At 35.0% G+C, this 21,047-nt stretch overlaps 1 protein-coding gene across 1 annotated transcript in view; it reads left to right on the plus strand.

Annotated features, from left to right (window-relative positions):
- Positions 1-21,047, plus strand: part of ADAMTS19 (ADAM metallopeptidase with thrombospondin type 1 motif 19) — a 275,937-nt gene that overhangs the window by 115,769 nt on the left and 139,121 nt on the right. The window contains exon 8 of the mRNA XM_006060222.4: positions 17,647-17,752. Coding sequence (XP_006060284.3) covers positions 17,647-17,752 — 106 coding nt within the window. The remainder of the gene's footprint in view (positions 1-17,646; positions 17,753-21,047) is intronic.

Below are 21,047 nucleotides of genomic sequence, written 5' to 3' on the forward strand. Positions count from 1 at the left end.
ACTTCATGGCAAATAGACAGAGAAACAGTGGAAACAGTGGCAGACTTTTTTTGGGGAGGGCTCCAAAATCACTGCAGATGGTAACTGCAGCCATGAAATTAAAAGATGCTTACTCCTTGGAAGAAAAGTTATGACCAACCTGCTGCTGCTAAGTCACTTCAGTCGTGTCCTACTCTGTGCGACCCCATAGACAGCAGTCCACCAGGCTCCCCTGTCCCTGGGATTCTCCAGGCAAGAACACTGGAGTGGGTTGCCATTTCCTTCTCCAATGCATGAAAGTGAAAAGTGAAAGTGAAGTCACTCAGTCGTGTCTGACTCTTTGCAACCCCACGGATTGCAGCCCACCAGGCTCCTCCGCCCATGGGATTTTCCAGGCAAGAGTACTGGAGTGGGGTGCCATTGCCTTCTCCATGACCAACCTAGATAGCATATTAAAAAGCAGAGACATTACTTTGCCTAAGTGTTTTATTCTTTTCATTGCAATGGTGAATGGAATTTTTTCCTTAATTTCTCTTTCTGTTTTCCATTTGTTAGTGTATAGGAATGCAAGAGATTTCTCTGTGTTAATTTTATATCCTGCAGCTTTACTATATTCATTGATTAGCTCTAGTAATTTTTTGGTGGTGTCTTTAAGGTTTTCTATGTACAGGATCAATCTACGTAAAGAAACAAAAGACCTATATATAGAAAACTATAATACACTGATGAAAGAAATCAAAGATGACCCAAATAGAAGGAGAAATAAGCCATGTTTGTGGATTGTGAAAATGAGTATACTACCTAAAGCAATCTATAGATTCAATGCAATCCCTCTCAAGCTACCAACGGTATTTTTCACAGAACTAGAACAAATAATTTCACAATTTGTATGGAAATACAAAAAGCCTCAAATAGCCAAAGGAATCTTGAGAAAGAAGAGTGGAACTGGAGGAATCAACCTGCCTGACTTCAGACTATACTATAAAGCTACAGTCATCAAGACAGTATGGTACTAGCACAATGACAGAAATATAGATCAATGGAACAAAATAGAAAGCCCAGAGATAAATCTATGCACCTATGGACACCTTATCTTTGACAAAGGAGGCAAGAATATACAATGGAGAAAAGACAATTTCTTTAACAAGTGGTGCTGGGAAAGCTGTTCAACTACTTGTAAAAGAATGAAACTAGAACACTTTGTAACACCCTACACAAAAATAAACTCAAAATGGATCAAAGATCTAAATGTAAGAGCAGAAACTATAAAACTCCTAGAGGAAAACATAGGCAAAACACTCTCTGACATACATCACAGCAGAATACACTGTTGGTGGGAATGCAAACTAGTACAGCCACTATGGAGAACAGTGTGGAGATTCCTTAAAAAACTGCAAATAGAACTGCCTTAAGATCCAGCAATCCCACTGCTGGACAAACACACCGAGGAAACCAGAATTGAAAGAGACACATGGACCCCAGTGTTCATTGCAGCAGTTTATAATAGCCAGGACATGGAAGCAACCTAAATGTCCATCGGCAGATGGATGGATAAGAATGCTGTGGTACATACACACAATGGAATATTACTCAGCTATTAAAAATAATGCATTTGAATTAGTTCTAATGAGGTGGATAAAACTGGAGCCTATTATACAGAGTAAAGTAAGTCAGAAAGAAAAATACCAATACAGTATATTAACACATGCATATGGAATTTAGGAAGATGGTAACGATGACCCTATATGTGAGACAGCAACAGAGACACAGATGTAAAGAACAGACTTTTGGACTCGGTGGGAGAAGGCGAGGGTGGGATGATTTGAGAGAATCACATTGAAACATGTATATTACCACATGTGAAATAGATCGCCAGTCCAGGTTTGATGCATGAGACAGGGCACTCAGGGCCGGTGCACTGGGATGACCCTGAGGGATGGGATGGGGAGGGAGAGGGGAGTGGGGTTCAGGATGGGGGACACATGTATACCCATGGCTGATTCATGTGAATGTATGGCAAAAACCACTACAATATTGTAAAGTATTTAGACTCCAAATAAATAAATAAATTAATTTTTTTAAAAAACAGTTGTCAGAGGTCCCAGAAGTCAACAAAAGGAGACAAGAAATACAACTGAAGATTTCTCAAATTTGGCTCAAGATTAAACCATCAGATTCAAGAAGCCAAGTAAACTCCAAACAAGAAATACTTGAAGCCGGAGATATCACAGTCAGAATTACCACAAACACTGACAGCTAAAGACAGAAAAAAATGACACAGAGAAACAACGTCTTATTTCTGGGGGAACAGTGATTCTAATGACAGCAGGTTTTTCCTTACAAACCATGCAAGTCAGCTGATGGCACACCTTTTTGAAATAGTGAAAGAAAGGATTGACAAAATAGATGGAAAGTGAAATTCATAATGAATTTCTGATATGACAGAATGCAGGAATGAAAGAATATTCTCAGATGAATAAAAATATTATAACTAGAAAGACCTGCTTTAAAAGCTGATAAATTTTGCAGATTTTAGGTGAGTATGTTCAAATGTATTGTTTTAGAATTTACAAGAAGAAGGCTATTTCTTTCTTGTTGTTGTTGTTTACTCATTTTATCACTGTGGAAACTCTACCCATCCATCAGAACCCTGATTAATTTCCACTTTTAGCCTTCTGGATCATCTCTCACTCTATACATGTACCTTGCAGACCTTAGCACTACTTTTCTTATAACTCATACCGTTCGCTCCCTCTCCTTCTAATCACTTTGTGGACAACGATCTTGCTCAATACTTGTTTTTGTCCTCAGTGTATAGTGTAATGATTGAGCATCCCAGGTGCTCAGGCTGTGTATTTGTGCATAGAAATGAATTCATGATAGGAAAATGGTATCTTTTCTTGGTTTATAATAAAAGAAAGGCTGAGCTTATCTTGTTTTATTTCTTGGCTGCTAGTGTATTTCTTATTAGATACTGGCCAGAACATAAATCAGATACTTTATATTTCTACTTTGGCAAGACATGTTGTAGGGATAAGACTGGGATACATAATTCTTAAGGAATTATTATGAAACGTGGTTATTCTTAAAATATTTCTCTTCTCAAGATGCTTTACTGTTTAAGCTTTATTTTAATTAGAATATTATTTGTATTAGAAAATATTTTAATGGTGCTATTTAACACAGTATGAATATTAAAATATGATGAGCATAACTTTGCGAAACAAAAATCATTTTAACTTAGAAAACTCCCTGAGGTCCTCCTTGTAGTTTTTAAGAGTTCTTCTTACTATAAGCATCTGAAAGTACAGCTTAGGCTCACGGTTTACTTACATAACATTTTCAGTGAATCATAATACTTGTTAAGCATGTATTCTGTGCTATAGTTTTTTTTAAAATGTCACCTCCTTTAACCTTTTAAGAGTTTTCTATCATAAGAGATTGTTACCCATTTTAACATGTAAGAAAGCTAAGTTTAATGGTTAATGGTTAGCATGTTTCAGATAGGCCATCGCATGTTTTATCTAAAATATTTTATCTAAATTAATTAGCATTCCTAGAAAAATGATTGCTTTCCTAATTTTACTGTTGGGAAAACTGGGGTTTCAAAAACAGAACTTTCCCATATCACAGAGCTAAAATCTGAGGTTTGGATTCAAACCCTAGAATATTTGACATAGAGCCTCAATTTTTAAGATTTCATTTTTTGCATTTTGCCTTTTTTATGCTTAATGCAGAAAACAGGTCATGAAAAAATTATTATTAAATTCCAATCAAGATTTTAGAAAACATCAAATCATCTTTGAGAAAAGTTTTTACCATCTCATTTATTATCAATTGCCTCAGCGTATAGACGTAAAAAACTGCAATCTTAATGTATCTAGAGTTGGAATCATTTGTCCTTAAGTATACATGTTTTATTTGACAGATTATATCAAAGCAGTATATTAAACAATAATATTTAAGAGCATCACATATTTGTAATTGTGTTATAATTAAAATTATATTCTTTAAATTTCTCCAGTTTATAGAATTATTTCTTTACTTGAATAAAAATACTGGCCATATAGTAGAAAGCAAGTTTTGAAAAGTAACAAAATGACTAAAATTTGGCAAGGTAAAAAAAGAATGTTGTGTCAAACAGTTTTGATTTGGTTTGTAGTTATGAATGCATGCTGTCAATGATTTTACTAGTGTACTAAAAAAGCAATTTTTTACAGCTTTTTAGTAGCATGATATTTTTAGTTTTAATTGTCCCTGTTTAATGCCTTCAGGATATGATTACATTATAACATTATAAAAATGCGTTAGCCAAAATTCCTGATTTATATGCAATCAGAACACTTCTAAATTTTTCCAGCTGTATCCTTAAACTTACTTCACAAGAATCTTTAACTGTGTTTCATCTTACCTATTTTTTAAAGTCATGACAGTTTTTTAATTTCCAAGACAGATGAAATCACTAACGTAATTTTATTTGTTATGTATAAAGCCTAAGAACTCTGATTTATCTTTTTTAAAATTAACCTAGGAATGAGAATACCAGTTTTAGCCATGTTTGTGGTTGACTGCACAGTAAGTTCTCATTACTGATTTACAAGAGTTAGATGTGTAATCTACCACATGTGGCTTTTTGAATGTGCCACTAGATTTATATTTTCAGAGTTTCACTGAAATCTAAATTAAGAATTTCAGATGGTATATATTATTAATGATATATAAAACTACAATGATGTACATGGGAGTTTGGCTTCGTTAAAATTCTCTAAGGATTTAAGAGTTGAACTTCTAAAGCTGTCCGATAACTCCCTCTTACATTTTCTGAAGAGAGATGCAAAATGGATGTGAAGTGGAATAAATCTAGAATACAATAGCAGGAGCACAAAACTAGCCTGCAGGCATAAATTTTCTTAATTGTTCTGCCTTCCATACAAAAGTAATCCTTTTCATTACCCTCATGTGGAGAGGAGGCGGGTCAGGTTTAATGGTGTGACTTAATAAACCTTAAGGAAGGTCTGTTGTTGTTCAGTGGATAAGTCACGTCAGGGTAAAAACAACAAAAGCACCAACAAAATCTGTTTTGAATGTGTACTGTGAAGTTCTCTCCATCTCTCAGAAGGACAGAAGTATTTAGGAATTGGCCACCTCTGCTCACCCTACATACCACTCTCCCTCTGGACTCCCTTTCTTTCACTTTTTCTAAACATTTACTTAAACCATCTTTCACCTTCTTCTTTCTGCACCATATTAATACTTCATATAAAAGCTTGCCAAGGATTTCAAAGTGGTATATATACACTGTGCACTGGTGCAGTGCCTTAGATATCGCCATTGCACCTTAAAGTAGCAAAATAAAATGAGGCATTACTTACTGTCCTATTTTCCTTCAGAAGTCCATTAAAAATATAATGCACACAAACTTTTTTAACATGCATATTCCCATTTGTAGTTAATTTTGTCTCAGTACACAGAACAAGGTCAAACTTATACTAAATTAAGCAAAGAAAATGTTACATCTAGCTTTCTATGGAGAAGGCAATGGCACCCCACTCCAGTACTCTTGCCTGAAAATCCCATGGGCGGAGGAGCATGGTAGGCTCCAGTCCATGGGGTCGCGAAGAGTCGGGTACGACTGAGCGACTTCACTTTCACTTTTCACTTTCATGCATTGGAGAAGGAAATGGCAACCCACTCCAGTGTTCTTGCCTGGAGAATCCCAGGGACAGGGGAGCCTGGTGGGCTGCCCTCTACGGGGTCGCACAGAGTTGGACACAACTGAGGCGACTTAGCAGCAGCAGCAGCAGCTTTCTATAATATATTAAGATTGTATCTTTCACAAGTTCCTACTTGATTCCAAGTGGCTGAAAATATAAACTTGTCAATTAATATTTTTTCTAGTTTAAATTACTACCTTGTTTTTGCTTTTGTTTGCTTTTAGCTCATATTCGTTTTGCCAGATAATCCCCCAAATTCTCATTTGATTCTTTCCAAGTAGCCTGGGTGATATGCTGTAGATCAGAAATCACCATTCTTTCTCTGCCCTTGGAGATCTTTAGGTCTTTGTTGCTTCACAGTGAAGAAAGTCTTAGTTTACATGGCAACACAACACACCACTGCACTTGGGTCCCAGGAATGTAGCTGGTGGAGTCAATTCAAGAATATTCAACTCAGGGTTCTGTAACCTTCCTATTCAGGTCTCTTCACCCGTTCCTCACCTTCCCACCCATCCCACTCCCCACCCTTCCAGCTTCTACTGGAGACACTGCTCAGCTTCTAGTATGTCATCTCTGTGTGTGTTTGTGCATGTGTATGTGTGTGTGCGTGTGTGCTCAGTCATGTCCAACTATTTGCGAACCCATGGATTGTAGCTCCTCTGTCCCTGGGATTTTCCAGGCAAGAGTACTGGAGTGGGTTGCCATTTCTTTCTCCAAGATATCTTCCCAACTCAAGGATTGAACCCTAGTCTCCTGCATCACCTTCATTGGCAAGCAGATTCTTTACCACTAGCGCCACCTGGGAAGCCCCCTGCATTAAACCACCCACCCCTTGACAGTGAGAATCAAAGTAGGCTCAGAAGTGATAGTTAAGTCTCTCTCTATAGTCACACCATATTTTCCTTAATTCTCTATTTGAGCCATGCTATATTGACCTGGGATTTCCCAATCCATATCCTCTACAATTCCAATAGAATACCAGTAATCCTAATCCCTTCCAACCTGCTATCAGAGCAGAGTCTTTAGATGACTAGGAAAACATCACCTGTGTAGAAATACAAAAGAGAATTGTGTATTGGTGTGCTTTAAAATTATTATCACTGTATATACAAAGCATAGTCTATACATTGTGAATAAACAAATTGATTTCTCAGTGCTTTCTTGCCCATGTGACACACACTGAAGGAGAGATGGTCAATAGTCATGGTAAATAATTAGATTAATTGGTATGTTAAAAGATAAAAAGGAAATGAGGCATTAAAAATGAAATAAAATGAAGCATAGAAAAAAACAGTAGATCTAAGGAAGAGATAACCTGGGAACACCAGGGTGGAAAAAAGAGTATTTATAATTTTAATTATTTTATTTTTTTTTTGCAGTCCCAGCCCCTCCCTATTTATAATTTTAAATGTGGTGATCCAGAAATGCCTTACTGAAAAAGTGTCGTTGTTACAGAATGGAGCTTGGGTTTGCTCACTTGTGCACGGTAAAACCAATCTACTAACACCAGGTTGTGGTGAAGAAAGTGCAGACGTGGAGTAGGTGCCAGACAAGGAGTTGAGAGCAGCTAATGTGCAAAAACTTCAAACTCACTGATAAGTTGCAGGGAAGCATTTTAAAAGGAAAGATGAGGGAGAGGAGGAGATATGATTGCTGGAGATATGATCAGCTTGTGCACAATTCTCTGATTGATTGGTGGTGAGGTAATAGGGTGTTGTCAGAGGGCTTAACATTATCAGTCCTCAGGCTCCAGTTGGACTGGGGACTATATGCTCATGGTCATCATATAGTTCTTCCATTTGGTAGGGGCTGTAATATCTATAAAACAACTCAGGAATGTGTATCAGATACAGTTTCTATATACATCAGGGAGGAACTAAAGATTCTGTGACGGCCTTATGGCTGACTTGTTTAAATTGTTATAGCCCTGCTGGTCCAGCTGCTGCTTTTGTCACTGTATGTTCACAACTTTTCAATCATTAATTTTTTTTTTTTGTATATGTTAATCCCAAATTCCTAATTTATCACTCATTAATTCTTGAGCTAGGCTTTTGTCACCCAGGGGAGGCCTGGGAGATTACAGGTTTACTGCGAGAGGCAGGTAGAGGACATGGCAAGAAGGGTCTCCCCCAGGAAGGCTCCATAGGATCCTGCTTGGTTACAATATTTTTAAAAATTGGTAGATGATCTAGAAAGAGATCTATGTAGAGAATGTTCCAGACAGGTGAAAAGCCAGTGAGGAAGCCTTGAGGTAAAAACATGCTTGTGTCATTTGAGAAATGACTCCTACCCCTCACCCCCAAAAAAGCCAATCTAGTTGGAGTACAATGAAAGAAGGAGGTTATTATAGGAATTTTTTGATTTTGTGTTTCTTCTTGTGACAACTTTGGTAAATTGTAACATTTATTAGCATGCTATTTTATATATTACCGTATTGTCTTTATGATTTGTAGAGACATTTCCTTATTCATTATTGATGGTAGTGTATTTGTATTTTTCACTCTTTTATTCTTAATCAGCTTACTAGGAAAGTTTCCATTTTTGTCAATTTTCTTTTACATTTGTTTTATTTTTCCATGATTTTCCTCTTTATTATTTCCTTCCTTCTGCTTTCTTAAGCTTTGATGCTCTCTTCTTGTCCCATCTCCTGGGAGGAATTTTAACCATTGATTTTTCAGTCTCTTGTTTTTTCCCTAATATACACTAAGAATTTTCCGAGGCATTGTCATTGCAGTTCACGTATTTTTGATGTGGTTTATTTTTATTATAACTATGTTTAAAGTACTTTCTAATTTCCATTATAAATTCTTTGACTTGTGGACTGTTTAGAAGTGTATCATCTCATGTCTAGACTGTTTGTTTTTTTCTGGTTATCTTTTTAGTTCTTTAGATTATTTACATCATGACCAGTGAACATGCTTTGGATTATTTCCACATTTGAAATGTATTGAGTGTTTTCCAATACTCACTAAGTGGTCAGTTTTATAAATATACCATGTACATATAAAAAGAATGTGACTTTTGTTGTGTGCAATGTTATTAGGTCAGTTAAGACAGACATGCTGATTTATTGTTTGGATTTGTTATGTCCTTAGTGAATTTTTTATGGTTGTTCCATCAGCTGTAAAGAGACACATTAAAGTTTCCCAGTTTAATTGTAGATTTGTCTATTTCTCTTCTTAATTCTATTCATTTTGCTTTATGTATTTTGAACCTATAAGTTGTGATCGGAGAAGGCAATGGCACCCCACTCCAGTACTCTTGCCTGGAAAATCCCATGGACGGAGGAGCCTGGTAGGCTGCAGTCCATGGGGTCGCTAAAAGTCGGACACGACTGAGCGACTTCACTTTCTCTTTTCACTTTCATGCATTGGAGAAGGAAATGGCAACCCACTCCAGTGTTCTTGCCTGGAGAATCCCAGGAACGGGGAAGCCTGGTGGGCTGTCGTCTATGGGGTCACACAGAGTCGGACACGACTGAATTGACTTAGCATAGCATAGCATAGCATAAGTTGTGATATCTTTGTTGTAGAAATCCTTTTATTATAAAAACAATCCTCTATCTTTTATATGCTTGTGGCTTAAATTCACTTTGCTATAATTTGCACAATTGTAGTATTTATATGATCTCTTCTACTCTGTTTTGGTTAATTTTTACATATTATACCATTTTATTTTCTTATACTTTTAACTTATCTATGTCCTTATTTTTAAAGTGTATCTCTAGGAAGCAGAGTACAGCTAGGGTTTATTTTTATTATGCAGTTCTATCATTTTAGTTTGAGTTTACTATATTTAGTCTTTTATATTTAATAAAATTTTTGGTATGAAATGTTATCTGTTTTATTTTTCACTCTATTTCTTGTTTCTTTACCTTTTTTTGCCTTTTTATATAAGTAAATCCAATATTCGTATTCCATTTTCTTTACAATTGTGGGTTATATATTATTTTCCTATTCTTTTGAAATTACTGTATGTCTTATGCATATCTCCTTTTACTGGTCTGATATTGCTAGACTTTTGAACACTTAAACTCCATTCATTCCCCCCACTATATTCAGTTCTCTGTGTTTTAAAATTGTAGAACATTAAAATCAGTGTTTTGTAGACTTGATATTTATTTACAGTTTATATGTTTATTCTTTATTTTCTTTGCATTTTCATGTTTCATTATGAGATTTTTTTTTCCTTCTTTTTGAAGAAAATTCTTCAACATTTCTTTATACTGATAATTTTTGCTGATTAGCTTTTTAATGTATTAAAGTATCATTGGTTTATAACATTATGTTTCATGCATACATTATATAGTATTTCAACCTCTGTGTACACTATATTATGCTCATTACCATAAGTTTAGTTTCATCTGTCACCATGCATTTAAACCCCTATTTTGCCCTCCCCATTGCCACTTCCACTTTGGTAACCCACTACTCTGTTGTCTGTATCTTTTGGTTTTTATCTGGTTTTGTTTGTTCATTTATTTTGTTTTTGTTTGTTTATATACACATGTGAGTAAAGTCATATGGTATTTATCTTTCTTCATCTATTATACTTATTTCACTTAGCCTAATTCCTTCAAGGTCCAAGCAAATTGTCACAGATAACAAGATTGCATCCTTTTTTTTTTTTTTTTTTAATAATTGAGTAGTATTGTGTATATATAACACATCTTCTTAATCCATTCATCTATTGATGGGCACTTAGGTTATTTCCATATCCTGATTCTTGATGGAAAACAGTGTGGATATTCCTCAAAAGGTATAAGAATAGCATTACCAGTTGATCTATCTATTCCATTTCTGCATATTCATCTGAAAGATGAAAGCACTAATTCAGAAAGAGAGATGCATTCCTGTATTTATCACAGCATTATCTATACCAATATTTTGATATAATGTACCATTAGAAGGGGTTTCTATCTCTAATTTACAAAAAGATGCATTTGGTTTGTGGTGGCCCAGTGAATGTGGATTTCAGGTTCCATATCTTTATGTTAAAAATGTCTTTATTTCATCACCATTTATTCTCTAATTTTCATATGGAAGTGACTTCTCTCTCACAATGTACCCTTTCTTCACTTGGCTGGTGATTTTTATTTGTGATCTTAAGTTGACTTTCCTGTGGGAATTTTCTGTTTGCTGAGATGATATCATAGTGATATTTCATTTGTTTTTACTTAACTGACAAGGAATTCTGTAATCCTTGCATGATCCCCAAATTGTATGATCAATTTGTACATTACATTCATGGCTTAGTATTCTTTTGGCTTTACACTTATGCATGATGATGGCTTGGGTTTTGATTTGTTTATGGAGTCTTTTCTAGCATTCCCAGAATTTATTTTGAGCCAGAGTTCCTTGTTGCTTCCCTACATTGGGATTTTTAAAGTTATATTCAAGTATGTTTCAAAGTCATTAACAGCATCAATTCCAGGCTTTCTTATTTGTATATGGATCTTAGTTCTTTATTCACCAAATACCTGTCATGCATTTTGGAACCACACCCATTATTTAATAAGACTTGTGTCTTATATGATACCCAGGTTCTGACAGCATTAACTCATGATCTTATCACTCAAGCCTTGAACTTTTTAAGCTTTGTTCCTGTACTTGGAATTATTTTTACGTCAACCTTAGCTATATATTAAAAAAATTTGTATATTGTATATTATTTGACATTTCTATGTGGTTTTCACAAAAGAGTCTCATTCTCCCATGATATAGGAACATGCAAACAACATTTTAATGTCTAAACAATATTTTGCCTTATATGACCACAGAGCCTGTTATACTTTTTTATTAAACTAATACTGTTTTTGATTATTCTTAGGAGTCACTTTTTTCATAGTATTTGTAGAAACTATACTGTTAAGAATGTTATAGATGACTTAAACATTTAAGAGGATCTGGAAGCCTATTCTTAAATACCTTTATAATTATAGTGATATTAAACTCTTAACTTATATATTTATAATTTTATATTCCTAGATCATCTTGTCTCTTAATGGAAGAGAGGCAGATAATTTGCAAAGTAGTAAGGCGAGTATTTGTTTTAAAATATGTTCAAAGCCCAATTTGAATATTATTGTGTAAGTGGATTTTACATTTTCTGGGCACCATTATTAAGTTATTATAAATTTTTTCTAATTGGTGGATGAAATACATTTGTTTCTTCTAAATTATATTTTTTTATTCAAAGCCCTCAATCGACTCACATTTTATATTAGTCTTTCTATGCTTTTCCTTTAAAGTGCCCCTTACTGAGAATGTGCCAGATACCGTGCTGATGCAGAGATGTACTACATGGCTTGCATATTTAAAGAACAGAAGCTTCCCCTCTATCAGTAACATCAATTCCCATAAGAATTTGCTTACCCTTTTCCATAATCAATCCTTTGTTCAGAAATTCCACACCCAACTTTCACTTCTTTCCCTGACTTACCTCTTCCCACTCAGTGATACCACCAACCTGTTTCACTCTCTAAAACTGTTTCCTGCTTTGATTTTCCCCTATTCAGTGTCTTAAAAAAATTATCCCATAATATCCTATGTATGTCTTTATGTCTAGTGATAACATTTTTAAATGGGTGTTTGTGTAGCTTATACTCCTGAAGGCAGAGCTCAGTATGTACCTTTGGCCCTTGTCACATACATTACATTAGGATTCAAGAAATAGTAGGACACTTAGATAAATAACTTACCTCATAGGGTGCAATCATAAGGTAAATAACTTGTTAGGATTGTGCCAGGAAAGCTAGGATTCAGAACTGAGGCAGTTTACCTCCTGGCTAAAAGCAACAGTTCTGCAGCTGGAAGACTTACTTTTGGTAGAATACACCCATTTGATCACATACAAACTCAGGGCACTCAAAATCCAGAAGGAAGGGATGAGGAGGGAGGTGGGAGTGGTGTTCGGGATGGGAAGACACATGTACACCCATGGCTGATTCATGTCAATGTATGGCAAAAATCACCACAATATTGTAACCTTATTAGTCTTCAATTAAAATAAATTAATTAAAAAAAACACTCTGATTTTCTAATTAGTCTGTTATTATAACATGCATCCTGTAGAGTTTTAAAGGTTTCTGATTATCTTGAAGAGGTATATCATATCATGTCCAGTGTTTTGTTTTCAAATGTGAAATTCTCTTGACTCCTGGTGCATGATTTGATTAATTTTTAGTTGAGAAATTAGAAATTGTTTTGGTTTCCTTTGTCTTTTCATAACTTTTTTATATTGAAAAAGTGCTTTAAAAAGGGCCTGTCTTATATCTATCTTTAAATAACAGCTGTGTTAAATCCTTTCCCCTCCTAACCTCTACCCCTTATTATAATAGGAAACATGTGGGTTCTTGAAAGGACCTGAAAAGCAAGGGCTTTTAAACAGAATAATGCAAGTCATTTAAATTAGTCATGGTTACAATTATTCTCTATAACTTTCAAGTCAAAGAAAATCTCCTTTGTGTGCCAAATGTAAGAACAATGAAATTCAAATTTATTAGAAACTTGGTTGAAGATTTTGACTTTACACTTAAGTAAAAGAACAATAGGAGAGGATCTTTTTTGGTTGTTAAATTACATTCTGATGTAGAAGACATTGTATTAATTACTGCTCAGATTTCATAGACATGAGTATCATTTTCTGTCTTTAATTTTCTCACTGTAAAGCTATTTTAAACACATGAACTTGGAAAATGGGAAAAAAGGAAGAAAAATCACCTATAATCACTTCACATAATATAATTGCTATTAACAATTTAGCATATTTATGTGGTCTTTTTGTTCTATGAAAATGTGATTTGGATTTTTTGACACTTAGTTGTAATCATTCCTCTATCAATATTTGAATTTTATTTCATAAAATATTTTATAGTATAAAATATCTTGTATATTGTAAAGATCATTTTTATCACCATATATTTTAATATGACCATACAATAGTTACTGATTTCCCGTACCTAGTGGGAGAAGGCAATGGCACCCCACTCCAGTACTCTTGCCTGGCAAATCCCATGGACCGAGGAGCCTGGTGGGCTGCAGTCCAAGGGGTCGCTAGGAGTCTGACATGACTGAGCAAACTTCACTTTGACTTTTCACTTTCATGCATTGGAGAAGGAAATGGCAACCCACTCCAGTGTTCTTGCCTGGAGAATCCCAGGGACGGGCGCGTCTTACGGGCTGCCGTCTCTGGGGTCGCACAGAGTCGGACATGACTGAAGCGACTTAGCAGCAGCAGTGAAGAATTTAGTGTCCCCAGAGAGGTCACTGTTTATTCTTTCTCATCCTTGTACCACTGGGCTGGTGCTGGGAAGATACCAAAGTTTTACACTGTTGCATTCCCCCTGCTCCCCACTGCTGCTTCTAAGTCAGAATCTCTCCTATCCTCATATAAAAACTCACCATTTGAGCTGATACTCTGATCTTTGCCATCATATCCTTCACTGTCACTGTGACTCATCTCTCTCCTTGATCCCTGCCCACATTTCATGTGGATATTGGCTATGTTTCCCACCTTCCTGAGTTAATTGTGATCAGGTGCAATTCCATGTTCATGGTATCAGTTCCCTGAGCACTACTTAATGATTCTTTGACCTCAACCTCTACCTCTGCCCTTTTATACCCTCATGGCAATACCTAAGTCGTGTCTTGGAATTTCAGCTCTGAAATCTAAAAATCCCTAAATCCCTCTCGTATCACAGTCTCCAATACTTCTTTGGAAAGTGTCTCTTCTTCTACTTCATTGATGACTCCATTCTCCTGACCACTGTATTCATTTTTAATGATCAAGCTCCAACCCTTCCTCTTTAGTTATCAAGCATAGAGCCGTTGCAAGTTCTATCTTTTCTCTGACTCTTAAGTTTTACTGTAATCTCTTACACCTTGGGATTCTTCCTTTATACCTGATCAACAAAACCTCAGCCCAGATTTCATCCAAACGGAAACCTTCTCTGTGTCAGCCATTAGGTTATATACCATTCAACTGGGCATGTTAGTACCACCCAGGCTCTTGCTCCCCATCCACTGCAGAACCATATACTTTCTGATCCATTAACATTAAGTATTTCCTGCCTTCTTCATCAGCTGTCTTTTCTGTTTCTCTCAGTTGCTATTCCAAGCTTCTGTTTCTTTTCCAAAAAGTATTTCCAACTCCCATTCACCTTTGACCCATGCCTCAGATAACATTGCCTCCTTTTTTTCACTTAGACATACAAAATGTTATAAATTAAGCTCCTTTACTTAATAAGCTATATCTATCAAAATTCTGTAGGAATCATCTTCCATTGTGAAACTGTAAACATTCCTCCTAAAGTCAGCAGGGAAAATGAAGAGCTCAGTACCACAGATATTTCAACAGTACATTGAAAATCCTGGCCAATGTAGTAATATTACAGAAAAATATGGGAAAGTATATAAGAAAAAGAATAATGGAGAAAATGCAGGAATTTAAAAACAAGCGACAATACCCTCTTTATTTGGGAACAATATATTTGAATGGGTATGGGTGAAGAAATATAATACTTATTAAAGTGATTAAATTTGATATGTACTGGTCCATATAGCAAAGGAATATATGACATGACAACACACACTGGCTGAATTTTAATCTACATATGGTGATGAAATTATTTCAGTTGTGAAAAACAGGAAAAAATATATGGGCATCCTAAAGGAAATTTTGTACCAAACAGTGGTCATCAGCATGCTAATTATAGCTGAGCTTGATTTAGAATTTGTGCAGAACATTTAATCTCAAATTATGTGTTTTTAAAAGTCTTAAAATGCTCAAGAGAATTTTGATATCCTTTAAGAGGGGATACTTCACTTTTACTCTGCATCTCTCTCTCTGTTCTTTCCACCTCTCTTCTTCCCTTCAGTCAGGATACAAGTTCAGTTACTCCTAAATCTTGATTTTCCATCTCTTGTTGTTTTAATAAGACCATGCCTTATCACACTCAGGGCTTCCCTGGTGGCTCAGACAGTAAAGAATCTGCCTGCAATGTGGGAGACCCAGGTTCGATCTCTGGGTCAGGAAGATCCGTTGGAGAAGGCAATGGCCACCCACCCTAGTATTCTTGCCTAGAGAATCCCATGGACAGAGGAGCCTGGTAGGCTACAGTCCATGGGCTTGCAAAGAGTCGGACATGACTGAGTGACTAACTTTCACTTTAGCACTGATAATATTCACACTATGTTTAAGAATTTTTAAAAGTTTTTATTTCACTTATTGTTGAATGGAACTAAAGAACGTGTTTCTCGCCTCTTCCTTCTCTTCTTCCTTCTGCTCATTATTGCCTTCATCTTTCCTTCTACTTTATCTAGATTTAATCATAGCGTAATTTCAATTGCCTTAATAAGCCAAATAAAGTAGGACTTATCATCTATTGATCCATTCATATGTCCCTCCACCCATCTATTAATAGAGAAGGTATTCATCTCTTTGTGGATTTGGAATGTCTGTAAGATCTATTTTAATTTCTAAATACAATGAGAAAATAACATCTTTATAATTAATCTCTTGACCATTTCTTTCTCTAGTTCTGTTTTTTAAATAACACGTATATACTACATTTTGCCTAACAAATATATCTTCATTTTTCTGATAAACCAGTGGATACCAGGCCTTGACATTAGTATGAAGGTTTGAAAGAGTAGTTAAGGATATACTTTGAACTAATTTCCATTTTCAACCCTCCAGCAATGCCTTTCCTCAAACCTGTGTGTTTCAGTCTTGAGCCTCTCTAGGGTTCTACTGTGCTCATTAACTCCTTCTTTCCTATCATTTGAGCTGTGGCTCCACTAAATCAGTCCATCTTTCTTCACGAATCTTCTCTCCCCAAAACATGGTCAAGATGATTTGTCATTTTATTTAAATTTAATTATTCCTTACCATTATTCTTCAGGTTTCTGAAGAGAGAAAAAAGTCACAGCATTTAGCTAACCATCTTTCATTAGCGTGCTCTAAATTGTAATCAAAAGCAAAATAAAATTAGCTGGTGGATGGATTCATCCTTGGTAGTCATGTGATCTTTGGCAAATCATTTTACCTGTCCATTAATTTTTTTCACAAAATGAGATTACATGTATTTTAAAAGGAGTTGAAATTTAGAAAACATACAAATAATTTAAAAAATATATATTTCTTATAACAGATATCTTGTTACTTGAGAATACATAAAATATACTCTTGGATGATTATAGTACCTTGTATTAAATAATATTTATTGAAGTATATGTCTTAATTAGTAAAATAGTATATAAATCTTTGACTAATGAGTATAAGTGATTTCATATACTATCATCTTTACTAATAATTTAAGCCAAAAGGTCAAATGTTTTGCTGAAATTTTTGTCTTAAATAATATTTCAGTATCATGTACTCTGGATCAGATCATTTTTATTAGCTAAGAAATTTTCAAAGGAAACACTTTTAGTTTTCCAAGTACCATGGATAGGTTTTAAGTTACATTAGTTAAAATGATATTTCACAAAATAAAATTTCAAAATTTTACTAACTCAGAATATAAATGTGAATTCAAGAATCTTCTTGAATAATGTAGTTTATTTTAGGGTATTTCTTTGAAATGAGATTTCAAGATTTGAGAAATGCTTAAATAATCATTGCTTTTTTATTTACATTTTCTAAGTTGTGACTATCTTACATGATGATGAAAAGTGATATTTATAAAATGTATTTTTATGGTATTCCTTGGAGAATTATATAATTGATAAAATGATTCCATCTAAAATATGAAATTTAAAAGACTATTAACAGTTTATTGAGTGACATATATATATATTTCTCCTGAAATTATTTATAGGGGCTGGATATCACAGTTTAATAGATATATTTGAGGGGGAAAACTGTTATTTTCCTTTTCTTCTATTAATACCAAACATAAATATTTGGACTTTAATTCTGACATTTGATAATTAATGTTTGTGTTTTCTAGGTATAGCTTACTTGAGTGGAATGTGTAGTGAAAAGAGAAAATGTATTATTGCTGAAGACAATGGCTTAAACCTTGCATTTACAATTGCTCATGAAATGGGCCACAAGTAAGTAAAAATCCTGGCTATGCTAATATAACTTTGTAATTTGAGGTATTGAATTGCCTTCATATCTTTCCATTTTTTTGTTTTGAGCCTAAGATTTTTAAAATTAGGGAAATGAAGGAGGGAAGATCATTTACATTTGAAGAGTATTTTCTGATTATTTTAACCATTCCTGATATTTTGAATAAAATCTTATTACATTATTAAAATCCTCATCAGAACAGTCATTACATGGCACATGATTCATTTCAATACACATTTTCAAATGATATAAACCTTGCAATAATCACGACACTAAAAAGATATGCATTATTCAAGCATCCAAGGAAAACACTACATACAAGTAAAATGCTTACAACTTTTGACAGTTCCTGTTTGTTATTACCCAGTAGAGAGCAAAAGGAGTTATCTGCACAGTTTAGAAGTAATGCATTTGAAAGAGAATTAAACTGGACACACAGTTCATGTGTAATGAACATTAAGTACGTCTCAGACATAATTCTACGCACTGTACATAGATTAGCTCACTTAAAACTCATACAAAGCAAGGATTTCATTTTACAAATAATAAAAATAGCAATAATAAGTGGTGGTAGCAACACTTACTATAGTCTTGCTATGTGCCAGACACATTTCTACATGCTTTATATATCCCCACAACTTTCCCGTCAAATAGACTGTTAGAGTACCCATCTTATAGAGAAGAAACCTGAAGTATAGAGGGGTTATTTACCCTCCCAGAATGATGAAAATACTATCTTGGAGGAAAGATTTGAACTCATGTCATCTAACTCAGGTCATACTGTTCTGAATTTCTACATTAAGTTGTCTACTGTCTTTAGATCTTGAATTCCTCATCAATAAAATGGGGATAATACCTGTATTATGAAGTTTGCTTGAGATTCAAATGACGTAAGAAATAGACCGTATTTATGGAAATCGGGCTTCCCTGGTGGCTCAGATGGTAAAGCATCTGGGTTGGGAAGATCCCCTGGAGAAGTGAATGGCAATCTGCTCCGGTATTCTTGCCTAGGGAATTCCATGGACAGAAGAGCCTGGCAGGCTACAATCTATGGGGTCACAAAGAGTCAACACAATTGAACAACTAACACTTTCAGACTTTGACTACTTTACAGTAAATACACTATAGTAGAATGATGTGGGTTAGGGAATCAGACCTAATTTTGACTGTAGGCTTCTCTACATGCTAGCAGTATCAGCAGCACAAATGAAAAGTATTTTAATTGAACTCAGATTTACTGAAGCCCTATTCAGGGAGGTGATCTTTATGGAGGCCTCTTTGGTCAAAGGCATATTTGGTTTGGCTGCAGGGTTTCAAAAATTGTATCAGTTGCCAACATTAAAAAATATAAATTTGACATAAAAATTCAAATTTCCAGACCTGGCAGCATTAGACGCACAGTCCCATATGGCAGCCATCCCTTGGAGCTGAGTAGCGTCTGTACCCTTTAGGCTGGGCCCATCCTCCCCAGCTCATCACAGGCAGCAGCGCTTTGCTACCATTCATCCAGCTGACTTTGTTTTCATCGTATAGCTGGACTCTGTAGACAGTTGAGTAAACTTGAGTTGGCAGTGGAATTTGATTGGTGAAGGAAAACTTTGATGAAAACTTATATAAGACTTAATGGTTTTTATTTAAAAAAACCCTTTTTTAGTCAAGTAAACTGGAGTATATAAAAACGATCTGGTCATAATTATATAGTCCTATAAATGATCAAATATTGAATGTACCCATAACCTAGTGCAGGAAATAGGACATTATCAGCAGTGATTGGTTTTTTGATGTCATTATTTTTAAATGTGTAGAAACACTTTCATTTTCTCTTATGCAGGCTTTCAGTTGTCATTTGAGTGCTCTAGGATATGTGAGGGGTTTGTCACTTGAAAAAGAAGAAAAGATAAATATACTTTGAAATCATCATCCTTTAGGGAAAGTATACAATACAAACGGAGAAGGCAATGGCACCCCACTCCAGTGTTCTGGCCTGGAAAATCCCATGGATGGAGGAGCCTTGTGGGCTGCAGTCCATGGGGTCGCTAAGAGTCGGACACGACTGAGCGACTTCGCTTTCACTTTTCACTTGCATGCATTGGAGAAGAAAATGGCAACCACTCCAGTGTTCTTGCCTGGAGAATCCCAGGGACTGGGGAGCCTGGTGGGCTGCCGTCTATGGGGTCACGCAGAGTCGGACACGACTGAAGCGACTTAGCAGCAGCAGCAGCATACAATACAATGACCTCATTCAGTATTTGATACCAGGAATGATAGGATTTAGATTCTTAATTCCAGTACTGATTTTATAATTTAAAGATGTTTCAGTTTAGTCATTATAGGAAAAAACCACATGTATCATTTGAATGAAGAATGCTGAGAGGTATTTAGAGGCAAGAAAAAGTTATTATTAAAAACATTTTAAGTTAGGACAAATTAATCATAAATATAATTCCTATAAATTAAATGCAAGTTTCTGAATACTTAAAATTTTCACTTCAACAATGCATTAACAATTTGGTAGCTGATTACCTTTTAATGAAACAGACATTAATGATTTTATCAAGTACCATGAATACTAGAGGGTTCACTTTAAAAAGAAATTTTACATTATAAAAGTATACTTCTCTTTGATGTGTGCTATATTCTAAAATGTAGGAGAAACAGTAATTAAATGAACAAACCACAGTACAAGTTGCTTTATTAACATGCAAAAGGTTGGTCAAGAGCATATAACTACTTAAAAAACTATATGATATGATTTAAGGAAATGCCACTTCAGCTTTATGTAGTAGAAACATTGATTTATGAGCAGAAACTCAGGTTGGAGTGGCTAAAATGGTAGTAAAATATTATTTTATTTGACTTTTATAGAGCTGCACCCAAAATCAATAGAGATGTGCCAAAGGTATGTGTAATGCTTGATGAATTAATCCCAGGACATGTGATATATGTTGAACTACTTAGTTACTAAAAATTCTCCTTACCAGTAAGCAGTGTTTGTCTCAAAAGTATAGGCCAAAAAATTTCTTGATGCTTGAGAGGGAGACAATAGCAGTGAGAATAATGGTGTCTTTATAAAGATCAAAAGAACAAAGAGCAGGAAGTTCATCTGTATAAATTACATCATCATCCACTGTAAAATATAAACCACAATGAAACAAACATGTAGGAAGAAGAAATAAAAAACAATGTTCATGTACACATAGCCTCTTAAATAGGGGAAGTTTTCATAGATGTTAGATAATTATATGGATCTTACATGTGCACATGTACACACACACA

Source organism: Bubalus bubalis, chromosome 9 (genome assembly GCF_019923935.1).
Source record: "Bubalus bubalis isolate 160015118507 breed Murrah chromosome 9, NDDB_SH_1, whole genome shotgun sequence".
Taxonomy (NCBI): Eukaryota; Metazoa; Chordata; class Mammalia; order Artiodactyla; family Bovidae; genus Bubalus; species Bubalus bubalis.